Source organism: Rousettus aegyptiacus, unplaced genomic scaffold, assembly GCF_014176215.1.
Source record: "Rousettus aegyptiacus isolate mRouAeg1 unplaced genomic scaffold, mRouAeg1.p scaffold_m13_p_6, whole genome shotgun sequence".
Lineage (NCBI taxonomy): Eukaryota > Metazoa > Chordata > Mammalia > Chiroptera > Pteropodidae > Rousettus > Rousettus aegyptiacus.
This window is the reverse complement of record NW_023416309.1, coordinates 14,668,163-14,685,379: the sequence shown is the minus strand read 5'-3', so window position 1 is coordinate 14,685,379 and position 17,217 is coordinate 14,668,163. Positions and strand designations below refer to the sequence as shown.

Genomic DNA, 17,217 nt, shown 5'->3' with positions numbered 1-17,217 from the left:
TTACCAAACCTAAGGATGCATCAATAAGTGTAGCTACAATGTCCCAGCTCTGTTTGCTGAAGGAAAAAAAATATATGACCTAAGTGGCTCCATCCTTTTAAAGGTCAAGTACTTCACAAACATTTTAAGGCAATATTTGATTTAAAATATATAACATCACACAAAGAAATTTGAGTGTTTGTATTTTTATTACAACATGGCATCTCCCCCATGCCACTTGTACTGAGTCATGTCTCTTCACATAAAGAAATGCAAAAGATCAAATGTTCCTTAAAAAGAGGGCCATGTCTTACTCGATTCTGTATCAATTTATACAGCCTTGCAAAATACTTTGCACAAAGGAGACATTAAATAGTTTTAATGTTGAATTCAGGAAGAGGTATACAAGTCTCTCAGACACTGTAGATTTGGGAAGGGAATTTACAAATCTTTTTGAAGTCATGCAAATATGACTCTTGTGAAGGAGAAATGGGCTACAGAAAAAATAGATTCCTAACAGAGATAGGAATTACTCAAAAATGTGCTTGGTTGAGAATGCTAGTGGATTCAGTGGATACTGTGAGGCAGGACAGACAGTTCAGGGATGCCCCCACCTTCTTCAAAATATGGCTCTGAACCTGGCAAGAGGAGATGAACCCAAACCAGTCTTTTCCAATTTAGATGCCATCACTGGATAAGGGATGACCTTTGACTAAATATCATTATAATCTCATCTGCATTACAAATATGCCAGCTCCTATCATGCACCTGAAACCATGGCACTTCCAGAAACTCCAAACAAGGAAGAAAGAGGCGGGAAACTAAGCTCCCTGCCTACTGAGAGGAGACAATGAGGTTACCTCAGTACCACATTTCCAGGCTCTGGGCCCAAGCAGAACAAAAACCTGGAGTTGAAACATCCTCATGTGACTCCCTCTCTAAATAAGGCCGCACTCCCTCTCTTGACTGTATACTTTTGCTTTAATAAACCTTGTGCTTTTCTGCTTGCTATCTGTCTTGCCCTTGAATTCTTTCTCACGGCATAAGACAAGAACTGATTACTAAAGCTCAAAGCTCTCCAGCAACAACTTCACATGACCTTTTTCAACTTACAAAGCCTTGACAACAGGAATATGCAAAACTTTAAAGGCTGGATCTATGGGATAAAGGGTACTTTCAACCTTCTGAGCCCTTATCCTTCCATTAATGTGGGTACAAATTATGCCTGAGCACTGACTTCAAAAGACAACTAGCTTCTATTGCTTTTATTTTTTTTCCAATCTGTAAAAATTAATGTAAACGGAGCCACTTTAAAATGGAGTGGGAGCTGCCATAACCCCAAAAGGAATTGCCTTGAGCATCTAACTCCTCAAACCCTTGGAACATTAAAACTGCAAAATAACCTTCAGGCTGAGCCTAAAGCAACATTGTATCCAAAACAACTGTTTGCAAAGATAACAGGAAAACAGATAATTATGACTATTCTAAAACATTCTTTAGAATAAGCATCACTATGTTAGCGTATCTGCACCTACAGAAATGCCTTTCTTTGACTGATGTAATTGATAAGGTAATTGATGTAACTGTTACCTTTTCTTTGCCTTCCTAATCCGGAAAATTATTTGGATTTCTGCCTTATTCAGTGCTTCCCAAATATTCTTTTAGATCTCAAAAAAAAAATGCCTGTTGCCTCTCACTTTGGTATCTTACTTTTATTTTAGGTTAACAAATCTCAAAAATCTATTTTTCTCTATACTTGAAGACCTATAAAACTAAGAGTTTAACCATTAAAGCAAAAGGGAAACATATCCTCTGGCACACTCAAGGTAATAATTTTATCATACTTTCTCACTGGCCACTCTTTCCCTTTGGATACCACCAAGAACAGGGTAAATCAAAACTGTGAAGTCTATGACATACATATGTTAAAAAAGACTTGAAGCCCTTTTGCTAACTCGGATGCAAGGTCTGGTTCCCGCACAAAGGTAAGGGAGAAGTCTGGTTCCCACACTATGGGAGAGAAGGGATAGGGCCCTCCTGGACTGAACAGTAATCCCAAATTTTCACATAGTCTCACATTAACCACATGTCTGTAAGAATATCACAGATATCAGTCTTACAACAGTAAGATTTACAGTAGTTCGCACAAAAATTAAGTAAATACCATAACAGAGGATAAGTTAACAAATTAACAGAAGTCAGGCGGAGCGGCTGTGGTGTTCTGTCACATTACAAAGTTAATCAAGGAAATTAAAATTACTTCTTTAATACATTTAAAAAGTGAGTCAGCCCAAAATAATGGAAAACAGCTCTCTTCACAACAGCCAAAAGTTAGAAACAACTCAAATGTCCATCAACTGATGAATGGATAAACAAAATGTAGTATCTCCATACAATGGAATATTATTCATCCATCATAAAAAGGAATGCTACATCCATGCTACAACATGGACGAACCTTGAAAACATTATGCGGAAGAAAACCAGACACAAAAGGCCACATACTGTATGGCTCCATTCATAGGAAATATCTAGAATAGGAAAACCTATATAGTTAGTAAGTAGATCAGTAGTTGCCAGTGTGGATGGAAAAAAGGGTTTCTATGGAAAGTAATCTCACAAGGTGACCTGATCATAAATTCCTAACTGGGCAGATCATGGTGGGTAGTCATGCCCCAGGTCAATAATTTTAGTGAAAGGTTTTAAGCCAGCCCTGTCCACTGTTATTGCGCATCTAGGTTAATACATCTTTGAAATACCAGAAGTAATATCCCTCTGAGGGGGTATTAACTCTCAAGAGAACACAAAATCTTGTTAACTATCCCATAATCCAATCCCCTCAATGCATAAAAGTAGCTAAAAAACTCTTATTCTCTGGAGCATTTAAGATCATGCTCCTTGGCACATGTCATCAGTTTGGCTCAAATAAACTCATAAAAACTCTCTACAGGTTTGGATGTTCTTCTTATGTTGACACCCTGAATTCTATACTTTAAAATGGATAAAATGGTGAATTTTTTTTATGTTATGTGAATTTTACCACTTTCCAAAAATGTGGGTCACAATTCTCCATTTTACTCTAGGAATGAAAATCGGAACATAGTCTATCCTACTCAGCCTAGTATACATACACTGAAAAGTTTTATTATGGCATAGGGGTTCGGAGCTATCTATATAGGTTCCTTAATCAAGTTACTTAAGCTCTCTGAACCTCCCTGATTGATAAAATGGGCATAATAACAGTATCTATCTTATACAGAAGTGAAGATAAAATGGAGATAATAGTCTAAACACAATGCCAGGCAAGAGTAATAACTGAACAAAAGTTAGCTATAATTTCCCCAGAAACAATACAACCTTAAATTTTAGAAATAAAATCTTACTTAGATCACAGTCTGGTCTATGAACCTTTGATGACTCTTTTAGGGGGTCCAGGAGGTCAAAACTATTTTTGTAATAGTCATATGACATTATTTGCCTTTTTCATCACAATGACATTTGCACTGATGGTACAAAGGCAATGGTAGGCAAAACTGATGGCACCTTACCACAAATTAAGACAATTATCATCAAACTACTACTAGTATATTTTTTACTAAGCAGTCACAGTTTTAAAATCAAGAGCCAGTTTTATTTATCCTTAATGAAATAGTAAAAGTAACTTTATTAAATCTAAGCCCTTGAATGCATGTCTTTTTAATCTTTTGTGTGATGAAATTGGCAATATAGTATAAAGTACTTGGGCTGTGTATTAAAACAGACAGCTATCTAGAGTAAAAGCACTTGTGGGATTGTCAGAGTTGTGAGCTGAACTAGCCTCTTTGTCCGTGAAACAAAACTTTTACTTGAAAGAACAACTGCCAGAAAAATTATGGTTATTTGGACTTGGCTATTTTGCAGACATTAAAAAAAAAAAAAACTTCAAGGGAAAAATTACCAGTATTTTCTGCCAATAAAAAAATTTAAGCTTTCAGATGAAAATCTGAATTTCAAAAAACATGTATCTGCCACTATAAGCTTGACAGCTCCTCAATAATGAAAGATTTTTTGATGAAATTAGTAGTGATATTAACATGTATTTTTAATATTGCATAATGAAATGTGTCAACATTTGGATCTGCATAACTCAGTGAAACAATATTTTCTAAATGACCAATGTTACAAAATTATGCATGAGTTATAGATCCAGGCAAGGTACAAGATGGATCAATGGATTTTAATGTAACAGTGTGAAATGTTCATTGATGTAATTTCAGATTTCACACTGTAACTGACATTTAAGAAACTCTTACCTGTCAAATTTTATCAACAATTATCTGAAAAGGCCATTATTCAATTTTCCAACTACATCTTTGAGTGAGGCCTGATTTTCTTATATACTTCAATCATAACAACACATCAAAATAAATTGAACAGAGAAGCAGATATGAGAATTCAGCCGTCTTCTATAAACACGAAAATGTAAAACAATGTCTATATTCTCACTTAATTTTTTTGTTTGGAAAATAGAGTGATTTTTCATGAAAATGGTGTTTATATATAAAAAATATTTTATTATCATTTTTGATAAGTTAACAAATCTTAAATTTCTCAGTTTTAATTTCTACTCAAGTAAATATTTATAGGTATAACCCATATAAACAAAAGCTTTTTGTGGTATTCAATAATCTTCAAGAAATTAAGAGATTATAAAACCAAAAAGTTTCAGAACTATCTTCATTGTTTCTGTTCACAAAGTTCAAAAGTAATCTAACCCACATGTAGTAATTTTACAACACGGTGAAGGTATTTGGATAGTTATGACTTTAAACACAAAGTAAATGATCCATACAGGCATCAAATTTTAACCTGGTAAAAATGTTTTGGGATATCCTAGTATATGATACTCTGTTAAGTAACAATGTGTCCCTAGTTTTTAGGGTGAGGTTATTAGTATGCCCTTTAGGCATATGCCAGGTATCTAGGAAAACAAAAATCTGGTCCAGAACACACAAAAAAACTGATTCAATACCATTTTTTCCTCCCTTTCCCTCAAAATTCACTTCCAGCTAAACTTAGAGATAATTGAGATAATCAATTCAAAGTGAGATAAGAGAGACCTTACAAGAGATCCTCTGGGAAAGCAAATCAATTGGGGCCTGCTTGGAAACACGAATTTTCTCTAAAGGTTTCTGGATGAATATGAGCTCTGTTCCATTCTGCCCTAATGAAAAGACCACATAAAAAGAAACTTCTAATTTAGGTTGGGTTCCTCGACTCACCAAAGAAATACAAATTAGTAGTTACAAAATAGTCTCGGGGACTTAGAGTATAGCATAGGAAATATCGTCGATAGTATTGTAATGGCTGTGTGCAGAGCCAGATGGATGTGAGAGTAACTGAGGGGATCGCTTCATAAATTATATAAATGTCTACCATTGTACTGTATACCTGAAACTAATATTAAAATTTTTAATTTTTAATTCTCACACACACACACACAGGTCTCAAGTGGATCAACAAATGGTATTAACACTGAAAATAGTTCTAGAGGCCTAGACTAGTTTTGGAAATGGCCTGGGTTGCAGATTGAGAATCTCTAAAATAGATATGCTAATAAACAAAAATAAAAAATAGTAGACATTTTCTGATGTATGTTCTGATGATGTTAGTATGTGCCAAGCTCTATTCTACACATTTTATATAGATTAATTTAATCCTAATAAGCTTAGTAAGTGTGTATAGTCATCATCACCATTTTGTCCACATAGTCACTAGATCTGCATTATTTCACTTTTGAAACCATCATTCTAAAATGCCATCCTTCCTGCCTCCTATTATCCTGGAAAATATTAAGGAAGTACTGAGTTCCATAGAAACTAGATTGCTACTCTCAATATCTTCCATCCAAGTAACTCGATAATTATCAGACTAAAAGTCTAATATTGTTTCATACAACAAATTCCTCTTTCAAGGTACCAGCTTACTATTTAAAAATAGAAAGAACTGACATACTCTTTATAATTCTAAGGTCTCAAATAGAAGGAATCAAAACCGGCTGAACTTCCAGGAATGCTTTTGGGCATCTCTTGATTAAAACAAGGACATATTCCAGCAACATACCTGTTGGAACCATCTTTCATATGGACTTTGGCATAAAGAACATCCACCATGCCAGGATCATCGTTCATGTATTCTATCCCTTCCATTTCTACTTCCAGGGGTTTGCCCCCAGAAATGTCACTGCAAAGAAAAAAAACAGATTTTTATACTTATTTAAGCTAAGAGGGCTATTATATTTTAAAACATGGTTAATATACATAGTCAAACTTTTTTGTTTGGGTTTTTTTACTAATAACATTATCTAATCATCCTTCCAATTTCAAAATTAATACGTGTTGAATACACACAAACTAGAGACACTAGTATTTCCAAAATCACACTAGCACTGAGAAAAAGCCAAGCAATGACATGAAGGTTCTGACTGACAGAGACAACTTCTGAGTGGCCCATCTCTGAGGTTTTACATCATTATTTCTATAAGTTGCAAGCTGTATTCACTCTATAACAATAGTGGAGGTGTAAGTTGATATAATATCTTTAAGAACAGTCTGACAATATTTATAAAAAGCCTTCAAGAAGAGAAATCCTTTACCCAGACAATTAAATGTCTAGGAGCTAACCTTAGGGAAATAATTATGAATTCGGCTACATATCCAAGGGTAGCTGATAAAGGAAAGTTCTTTACAGAAGAATTCCAAGTGATAAATGCAGAACTAATGACAGAATCAGAATATCACCATTTTGCAACCCCTGATAAAATAATGGATCTAGGCAAGCTTACTAATGGCTGCTGCAACTTAGGCAAAAAGCTAAAGAAAATATAAAGAGATCCCTACAAGGGAGAGCTCTATAAACATATGATCTCACTTATATGTAGAATTGAAAGAACAAAACAAATGAGCAAACAAAACAGAAATAGACTTATAGATCCAGGGAAGAAGCTGACAGTTGCCAAATGAAAGAGGAGTTAGGAGACTGAGTTAAAAAAGTGAAAGGATTAAGAAGTACAAATTGGGAGTTATGAAACAGTCATAGGGATGTAAAGTACAACATAAGAAATATAGTCAATCATATGGTAATAACTATGTATAGTGCTAGGTGGGTACTAGACTAGTCACAGGGATCACTTTGTAAATTATATGTATGTCTAACCACTATGCTGTATACCTGAAACTAATAAAAAATAATACTGAATGTCAACTATAATTGAAAAAAATTTTTTAAGGTGGAGGAAGAGGAATAAGAGATTCAGATTTCCAGAAATCAGTCAGTCATGGGGATGTAAAGTACAGCATAGGGAATATAGTTAATAATATTGTAATAGCATTGTATGGTGTCAGATGGTTGCTAGACTTACAGTGATCGCTTCTTTAGGTATATAAACATTGAATAACCATGGTGTACACTTAAAACTAATATAATACTATATGTTAGCTATATTTTAATAAAAATCTTTTTAAAAGACTATTCGAAGGTAAAAAGCAAAACAAACAAACAAACAAACAAAACAATGGATTAGGGTGACCACTCCCAAACCCCACTGATGATGCTTATCACACACATACACACAAAACAACCAAACAATATGTGCCTCCTGCTATGATGCAACAAGGTCTGACTGAGGCATTGTTTGGAGTAGCAAAAGATTAGCAACAGACTAGATGTCCAATAACAAAGGACTGATTGAATAAATTGAAGTATTATGAGCAATAAATATGCTATACATGACTAAGGAAGCTTCTCAGGTACCGATAAGTAATGATCATCTTTTAAGTTTAAAAAATAAAGGTGCACAACAATGTGCATTATAATATTACTATTTATGCAAAAGATGGAGGTAAGAAAATTTTTTTATACATATATTTGCTTGTACATGTATAAAATCTCTGAAAGGATACAAAAACACTATTAATATCTGTTACTTTTAGAAAGAAGAATAGGGTGCTTGATGGGAGAGCAGTGGGAAGGAAACTCTTCTCTGCATATCCTTTGTACCTTTAATTTTTGAACCATGTAAATGTATTATTCATTAAAAAACTAAAATTGTTTTAAATATGCAAAAGAAGCCAAACACGGAAGTGTATATACTGAATGCTTAGATACATATGACATTAACGAACAAGCTAAATTAATCTATGGTAAAAGAAACAGAACAGTATTTATTTCTCAAGTAAGTGAATTTACTAAAGAGGGTATGAAGGAACTTCATAAGGTGAGGACAATGTTCTACATTTTGGCAAATGCATATATGGGTGTATGCATTTGCCAAAACTCATCAACTACACTGAAGATCTGTGCATTTCACTCTAAGTAAATTATATCTCAAAAAAAATATTTTTACATATGCATATTAAAAAGTATGGGAGCACATATTCCAAAGTATTAATGGTAATTATCTTTAGATGGTAAGATAACTGGTGATATTGTTGTTTATCTGCAATTTGTAGCTTTTCTAAAGTTAACATATACTACTTTTATGTTATGTAAAACCCACCATCCTACTTTCTTCCCAGACACGTTAAATAGACTTATACTTCAACCAGAAAAGAGTTTGCTGTGCCAGGCTGAAACCCAACTAAAAATTGGTCACCACACACAGCCTTCTCCAAGTCCATGAGGCCTGGGACTCTATTCATCTTGATCACTCCTATATCCCCAGCACCTGGCACAGTGCCTTATATAAAATAGGAACTCCATAAATCTCTGGGAAACACTGACTGGATGTTCTGCTATAAAGGGAGATGCTGTTCTGGACAATTCTGAGAAGAATGTGGATACACGTCTATATTGTTATTAAATAAAATAAGATTTTATCAGCTCAAAGACATAAAGATGCTAGTATACACCAAAGACAATTCCAAAAAAACCTCTCTTGATATTAAACTAAGGCCATAAAAGATGCTTTGAAGCTTTAGAACCCTAATGGAAAACATTTGCTTCAAACTTCAAGGTCATGTTATTGCACAAGACCAGAATTTTTCTCAGTAAGAAACTAAATAACTGAACTATTTTATATTTTAGATAGACATTTGATCAAAAAAAAAATTATAACCTTGATCATAAGTATCCCTGTAGCCACTTCTAATAAGTGGGATATTCCAAAAACACAAGCCAAGCTCTGAACTATTATCTGAGACCTGTAGCTTCTTCAATCAACAATACACTTTATCTCCATTCTAATAGCCAAAGAATTCATATGAACAACTGCCATTTGATATTATCAAAGTGCAGTCAATAAAACTTATTTGAAATAAAAAGCTCATTACTAACCAAACATTCCTCTCCTCTACATTTTCAGCTCTATCCCTGCATAGTTAGATCACCAGAGAGCAGCATACCATTTGTTTAGTGTCCCACTAAAATGTTTTTAACTGAGTTAATATTGAATGTTACACCTTCAATTTCTAGAGATCACTGCAGAAAGAGCCATGTGAACAATGTTTTTGTATCTTCTACAAAACTCTTGTTGAAGACACTGCTCATCATTCTGGGTTACTTAAGATTTATGCAACAAGTTTTTCTTAGATTGAAAACCAGAATAAGATTCTCTCCTAAAAAATATTATGCTCCTTTTGATCATATAAGAACTATAATAACTGCTGTTTCTTTTTGAAATTTAGTTCAAGTACACTGGTGTTCGAAAACGGTACTAAATTTTAATGATCAAGTACAATGATCTTACCTAACTTTTCAGGTAGAATTTTCTCCCCATTATATCTTTACAGTTTCTGGGCTCTCTGACTTTAATATTTCTTTTGTATGTATGTCCTCACTATAAACTACCTCAAATCCTTGGAATTAGCTGGGGTGCCAAGAACATAAAAATTGAAACAATGAAACAGGATCCACAGCCTGTCTAATAAGCAGAAACAGAAACTCTTTCAACCTATTCCTAGAATTTATCAAGAGGGAGATTAAAGAGCAGAAGAGAAATCCAACGGTTTGCCTGATAAATGCTTTTTGTCTTGGTGACCAAACTATTCCCCACCTGGGATACCAGTGAGCATATTTTTCAATTGAGTGACATCTGAGTAACAATTAGGAACTAATATTATCCATGGGTATTTTTCTCTCTTCTTCTCTTCTCCTTCTTGTCCCTTTGTTAACTTATTTGGTTTAACCTCAGACCTACTGGGAACACTTAGGTATAAGCAGAGCGATACTGGAGCTATGGAAGTAAGGCATATTTATCAGACTATATACTCAGAGCCACTGAGCTGTTCATGTTCTACATATCACAAAGAAAAGTCACAAGGGACACATTCAGAGCCTTAGCATTTACTGAACACTGTGAATAATTTACTTGAAATCTATATAGCTACAGTATTTAGCCTACAAATTGCAACTAAAGTTGTTTCTCATCATACTTAAATTTAAAAACCACCCCAAAATTTAAAAAATATATATTCAACTATGCATTTCTTTTAAAATAGCGATACAGCACCCCAGTTTTAATTAAATTCCAAAATAGCCACATTAATACTTTCATTTAAAAAGCTATCAAATTAAACCATAGCATATTATGTACTAAGATTCATTTTCAATGTTTTCATTTTTTTATATTTTAATTTGAGATTAAGTCATAAAAAGTTCAGGTCAGAAATGCCATTGTTTATTGAAGTACATCAAGTACAAACACTAAGATCAAAGAGCAAGAATAAAGAAAAAAGTTGGATGACACATTTTATTCACCAGAGCTATAAGTATCTATCTTCCTTCCTTCCTTCCTTCCTTCCTTCCTTCCTTCCTTCCTTCCTTCCTTCCTTCCTTCCTTCTTTCCTTCCTTCCTTCCTTCCTCTCCTTTCCTCTCCTTTCCCTTCCTTCCTTCCTTCCTTCCTTCCTTCCTTCCTTCCTTCCTTCCTTCCTTCCTTTCTTCCTCCCTCCCTCCTTCCCTCCCTCCCTTCCCTTCCTTTCCCTTCCTTCCTTTTTTTTGGGGAAACATCTCTTCCTTTTAGGGAAACAAGGCACTTCTAACCAATCCAAAGAGCCAAGTCTGATTCTCTCATCCTCCTTCTCAGAAATAAATTAATTTTACATTATACAGTTTTAAAACAAGTATGTAGCAAAAGAGAAGGTGAGAGAAGAGGGTTGGGAGGCTTGTTTTAATGGTTTCAGATCTTCCCAACTTTTTTTAAAAAGTATGTTAAAAAAAAATTTGCCTGCACTGCAGATTTCTGGCAGGGTAACTTCATCCTATTTCAAAAGCTTTGCTGAATTTCAAAAACTACAATTACTGTCAAAAATTCTTAAGAACAATTAAGGCTGCTCTTCATTGCCTATGCACACCAACTCTGACATGCTTAAAAGGCTCAGATTGGGTATTTGGTCACAAAAAGCACCAAGAGACATAAAAGAGAGACTAAATCCCCACACAGATCATGATAAACCTTCAGTGATTAAAAACTGAGACCTGATTTTCATAAGGTAAAAAAAATAATAAAAGTTTCTCTAAATTTATCTACCTTTAAATTTTTCCTTAGCAGGATTATCTCAATGGCAGCCAAGAAAATGAAGTTGCTTTCAGTTTCATTTAGCAAAAAGGGATTTGGGAACAAGTTAAAGTATCAGAAATGATTCTTAAACCAGGTAAAACTGCTCTACTTTGTAAGGTAAAGCATAAAGTTTTCTTTTATGTAAGGAAAATTGTATGTATCTTATTACAAACACCAAATTATTTTAAATTTCAGGTAAAATTGAGAGAAAACAGTCATAGCCATCATTAAGCGAACAAGACAAAGAAGAATTCTTTGCCGTTTGAGATTTAGAAAGAATAGGCAGACTACAAACCCAAGTGGCTCATGATTCTGCTCAAGAAAAATATGTTCAAAACAATTTATGGAAAAGGGAGACGTGGTCCACAAATTAGTCATCACATGACACAGTTTCAAATACAACATAAGTAGAGAGAAAAAAATTTTAATCTTTTTATCTTATTTTACCCAATGAACCAAGTAACTCATTTCTACAAGACCATGTTAGAATAGTATGGGACTTAAAAATTATAACTGAATTTTTAAAAAAATTATTCAAGTGAGTCGGTTTTAAAATATCTCTTATTCTTTATCAATCCTGAAAAGAGTAAAGGGAGAGAAAGGAAGAGAAAATTCTTCGATATAAAGCTGTTAAGTTAGATGTATGTATAAATTTAAATTTTACAGTAAAAAGAATAACTCTGTCCCCAGAACAGCAATGTTTTCCCTGAGCCGAAACAGATTGCTTGGATAGTTTTCAGTGTCCTCACAATGACTCACACAAAATTGCCTATATTAAAAAACAAAAAAAGGAAGAAGAAGAAGAAAAAGAAAATCAATGTCCACATTTCTGAAAAACAATGAAGATTTTCCTAGGGAATCATTTTACAATGTTTGAGTTATTGTGGTAAGCAGAATAATGGCTCTCCAAAAACGCCCACGTCCTACTCTATGGAATTTGTAAATGTGCTACCTTACATGACAGAGAGACTTTTGCACAAGAGTGATTAAGATTAAGGAGTTTGGGATGAGGAGATTACCCTAGATTATCTGGGTATATTCAATCAAATCACAAGAGTCCTTAAAAGCAGAGAACCTTTCCCTGCTATGGCCAGAGAGAGAGACGTGACAAAAGAAGGGTCAGAAAGATGCAACGGAGCTAGTGTTGAAGACAGAGGAAACGGGCCACTAGCCAAGGAATATGAGTAGCTTCTAGACACTGCACTTTAAAGACAAAGAAATAGATTCTTCCCTAGAATCCCCAGAAAGGAACACAACCCTGCCAACACCTTACTTTTAGCTCAGAAAAACCCATATCAGACTTCTACCTCACAGAACTATAAAATAATAAATTTGTATTGTTTTAAGCCAGCAGTATCTTGCAGTAATGTGTTAAAAGCAGCACAGAAAACTAATACAGCAGCCTATATTCTTCAATAGATAATGAAGAAAATTTCCCTTTGGAGAAAATAATGGGATGTCCTGGTAAAGAACAAAATTTGCCTACTGAACTGATATAATGTAAGGTAGAGGCTTCCCCCCAAAAATTTATAAATATATGCTTTAAATTCATTTTAAACCTTTCAGACAATGGTTCAATGTTAAGTGTTACAAATGGATGAGTCAGGAAACCTTGTTTCCATGTCACCCAGCTATCTAGTCCTAAAACAAGTTTGTGATACCAAAAAGAAGCCAGTATGGGTGATCACCCTTCCCCACTCTTGTGGATACTCACTCAATGAATTCCTTTTTACACTGCTGTAGCATCTCACATGTCTGCTGAATCTCTTGCTCACTCAAAAGCACCAACATCCCTATAGTTAGATGAAGTTTCTTGGGATTCTGGAAAATGCTGCTATCAACCCCATGATCCTGTATCAAAAGGAGAAAAACAAGAAACTCAGTTCATACAAAAGTAAACAGTCGGAAGAGAATTTAGAGTCCAGAGATAAACCCACACATTTATGACCAATTGATTTTCAACTAGGGTGCCAAAACAACTTAATGGAGAAAGAAGAGTCTCTTCAACAAATGATGCTGGGAATAAAGTTGGACCCCTACCTCATACTATATATAGAAATTATATCAAAATATATCAGTGACCTAAATATAAAAGCTAAAACCATAAAACTCTTAGAAGAAAAATAGGAGGAATCTTTACGACCTTGGACTTGGCAATAGATTCTTAGCTATAACACCAATAGTAAGGGCAACAAAAGACAAATAAATAAGTTAGGCTTTATCAAAATTAAAAACTTTTGTATATCAAAGGACACTATCAAGAAAGTGAAAAGACAACCTACAGAATGGAATATTTAAGTCATATATCTGATAAAAGTCTAGTATACATATATAAAGGACATTTACGATTCAGCAACTAAAAGACAAAGAACCCAATTTAAAAAATAGAAAAGACTTACGTAGACATTTCTCCAAAGAAGAAACACAAGATGGCCAAAAAATACATGAAGATGTTCAATTTCATTAATCATTTAGAGGAATGCAAATCAAAGCCACAATGAAGTTCAACTTCATACCCCTTAGGCTGGTTACAATAAAAAATTTGGAAAATAACACGTGCTAACAGGGATGTGCTTAATGGGTACAGGATTTCCTTTTGGGTGATTAATATGTTTTGGAACAATATAGAGCTGGTAGCTGTACAATACTATAAATGCACTAAATGCCACTGAATCATTCACCTGAAAAGTTAATTTTGTCATGTAAATTTCATCTACATTAAAAAAACAAAACGAAACAACAAAAAAAAAACTAGTAGCCATACAGAATGGCAAGCCAGGGAAAAAAGAATACCATCTAAATACAGGTTCTAAGATATCTTTTGCTCCTTATCAGCTATGTTAGTTCCAAGCAACTGGACCTCTTATGGGCTTCCCCAAAGAATAAACTCTTCATAATACTCTTTAAAAACATGATTTCTATCTTTGCAGACACTGCAGTATTTTCAGGTAAAATATTTTGTGTTAAGAATAAATTCTTCCAAGCAAAGAGATAAGTGAAAAATGAATCTGGAGAGTTATCCAGACACTGAGTTTCCACATCATCCTTTTCTGGCATCATCATTCCTTGCACTTTAAAACTTTTGTCTCTGGAAAGCAAAAATATATATATATTCAGAAATATACTCATATTCCCTTTTTAAAATGGAGGTGAAATTCATTTAAGTTAACCATTTTAAACTGTACAATTTGATGGTATTTACAGTATTCACAATGTTGTGCTCATTTTAGTTTCAAAACTTTTTTCATCACCCCATAAAAACACTCCAGAATCATTAAGTAATATCACTCCCCATTCCCCACCTCCATCTCCCACCCCCTGGTAACTTTTAATTTGCTTTCTGTTTCTTTGGATTTTCCTATTCTGGATATAGCATATAAAAGGAAGCATACAATACATGATCTTTTGGTTTGGCTTCTTTCATTTAGCACATTTTCAAAGTTTAGCCAAATTGTATCATGTACTGGTATTGCAGTCCTTATTATAGCTGAATAATATTCCATGGCATGTATATAACACGACTTGTTTATCCATCCATCTTTTGATGGGCAGTTGAGTTGTTTCCATCTTTTGGCTATTATGATTAATGCTGCTCTAAAACATCCATGTATAACTTTCTGTGTTGACGTATGTTTTCAATTCTTTGGAGTATATACTTAAGAGTGGAATTGCTGGATCATGTAGTAATTCTATCTTTAACATTTTGAGCAACCATCAAACTGTTTTCCACAGCAGCTGAACCATTTTACATTCCTAGCAACAATTTGTCTACATCTTTGCCAACACTTATCACTTTCCTTTTAAATTTTATTATAGCCATGCTAGTGGGTGCAAAGTGGTATCTCATACAGGTTTTGATTTACATTTCCCTATTGACTTGTGATGCTGAACATCTTCTCACGTCCTTGCTAAAACATTTGTACATCTCCTTTAAACAGAAATATCTGTTTAAATCCTTTGCCTGTTTTTCTGTCTTTTAATTGAGTTATAAGAATTCCTTACATATTCTGATACCAGATCATGAATCCCTTTTGAAGGTAAGTAGATCTCAAATTCCATTACATTTATTCTGCAAATAAAAATTTTAAAAAGTTGAGAATATTCTCCTTCAACAGGAGCGAAGCAGGAATTTTATCTTTGAATTCCAAGTTCTTATCCCCTAATCTGATCCTTGGACTAAGAAACCACCCCAAAGGCAGAGAAATGTATTTATCAAATGCAGATAACTCACATAGTATACTTGTTTTGCCTGGGATTGCCCAATTTTTGCCCTGGCAACAGAAGTTAAGAGATAATTCATTTTTTAAGTGTTAATGGAGGTTGAGCTATTTTTACAACTGGAGAAGAGTTATGTTATTCTATGTATCAGCTCAAACTGCCTCATTTAATGAAAGCGACTTTAAGGGACAATCAGCTTTAAATGTGTCAAGAAAAGCTAAATCCAGTAAAACCGGTATCCTTATAAAAAGAGGAAGAGATACCAGGAGCAAATGCACACAGAGAAAAGGCCATGTGAGGACACAGCAAGAAGGCAGTTGTTTGGTAGCCAGGAAAAAAAATGGTCTCACCAGAAACCAACCCTGCCAGCACCTTGATCTTGGACTTCCAGCCTCCACCACTGTAAAAAAATAAATCTCTGTTGTATAAGCCACTCGGTCTGTAGTATATTCTGTGATAGCAGCCCAAGCAGTCTAACAGATGGAGCAATCCTACTTCTAGGAACTTATCCTGAAGACACATTTTCAATAATATAAAATAAATGCACACAAGGTTAGTGTCTACAGCATTATTGCAAAATATTGGAAAATACCTAAAGGTCCAAGTACAGAAGACTGGCTGAAAACTATGTGTAAACTGACTTGGAGTGGTATTTCAGGACATAATGGTAAATGAAAAAAAACCCAGTGCAGGAGAGCGTATAGTCTGCTACCATTAGTATAAGAAAAAAGAGAAAATAAGAAAATATACATGTACTCATTCGTCTTTACAAATAGGAACATGGGACAAATAAACCAGAAAGCAATGAAGGTGGTTACCTAGAAGGGGTGAGGGGGACACGGTGGAAGGGACTCAGGTACGTGCGACGCTTTTCTGAATATGCCCTTTTGTACAGTTTTGACTTTTGGAAGTATGTTGATGTTCTCCACATTCAAATTAAATTAAATCGACAAGAATGTGAAGAGGGAAAAAATGAAATGTTAAAAGCAAACTGGAAATGAACCCGGTACATTTAAAATGAATACCAAATCTACACTACAGGGGATTTAAAAAGGAAGAACTAATTCAAGCAACTTATAAACACAATATCTGACTTCATATCTCAGGTTTTTCTTAGGGGAGGGGAACTGCAAACAAATCCTGAATTCTTTTTAGTAGGTTTCTTTCATTTTCTTTTTTAATTTAATTATATAGTACATTGGTTAGACATCTATATAGTTCATAAAACAATCCCGATTGCTCCCTCCCTCCCCTGACCCTTCACCTAGCCAACATATTAATGCTAACTGCATTCCCTAGGCCATGCTCCCTACCCTTGTGACTATTCATCAGCTACTAATTTCTACTTCTTTAACTCTTCACCTCATTCTCCCAGCCCCCCAAACCCTCCTCCCCTCTGTCCATCACCAAATTGTCCACTATATTTGTGAGTCTGTTTTTCATTAGTATGTTTTTATTCCTTAGATTCCGCATATAAGTGAAATCAT

General features: G+C 34.4%; 1 protein-coding gene across 6 annotated transcripts in view; it reads right to left on the bottom strand.

Annotated features, from left to right (window-relative positions):
• ASCC1 (activating signal cointegrator 1 complex subunit 1) overlaps window positions 1-17,217 on the bottom strand; it is an 85,749-nt gene that overhangs the window by 36,692 nt on the left and 31,840 nt on the right. For all 6 annotated transcript variants that reach the window (XM_036222179.1, XM_016162297.2, XM_036222180.1 and 3 more), the window contains exons 6-7: window positions 13,227-13,363; window positions 6,081-6,200 (exon numbers count right to left, since the gene is read on the bottom strand). In XM_036222179.1, the coding sequence (XP_036078072.1) occupies window positions 6,081-6,200; window positions 13,227-13,363 (257 nt within the window). The remainder of the gene's footprint in view (window positions 1-6,080; window positions 6,201-13,226; window positions 13,364-17,217) is intronic.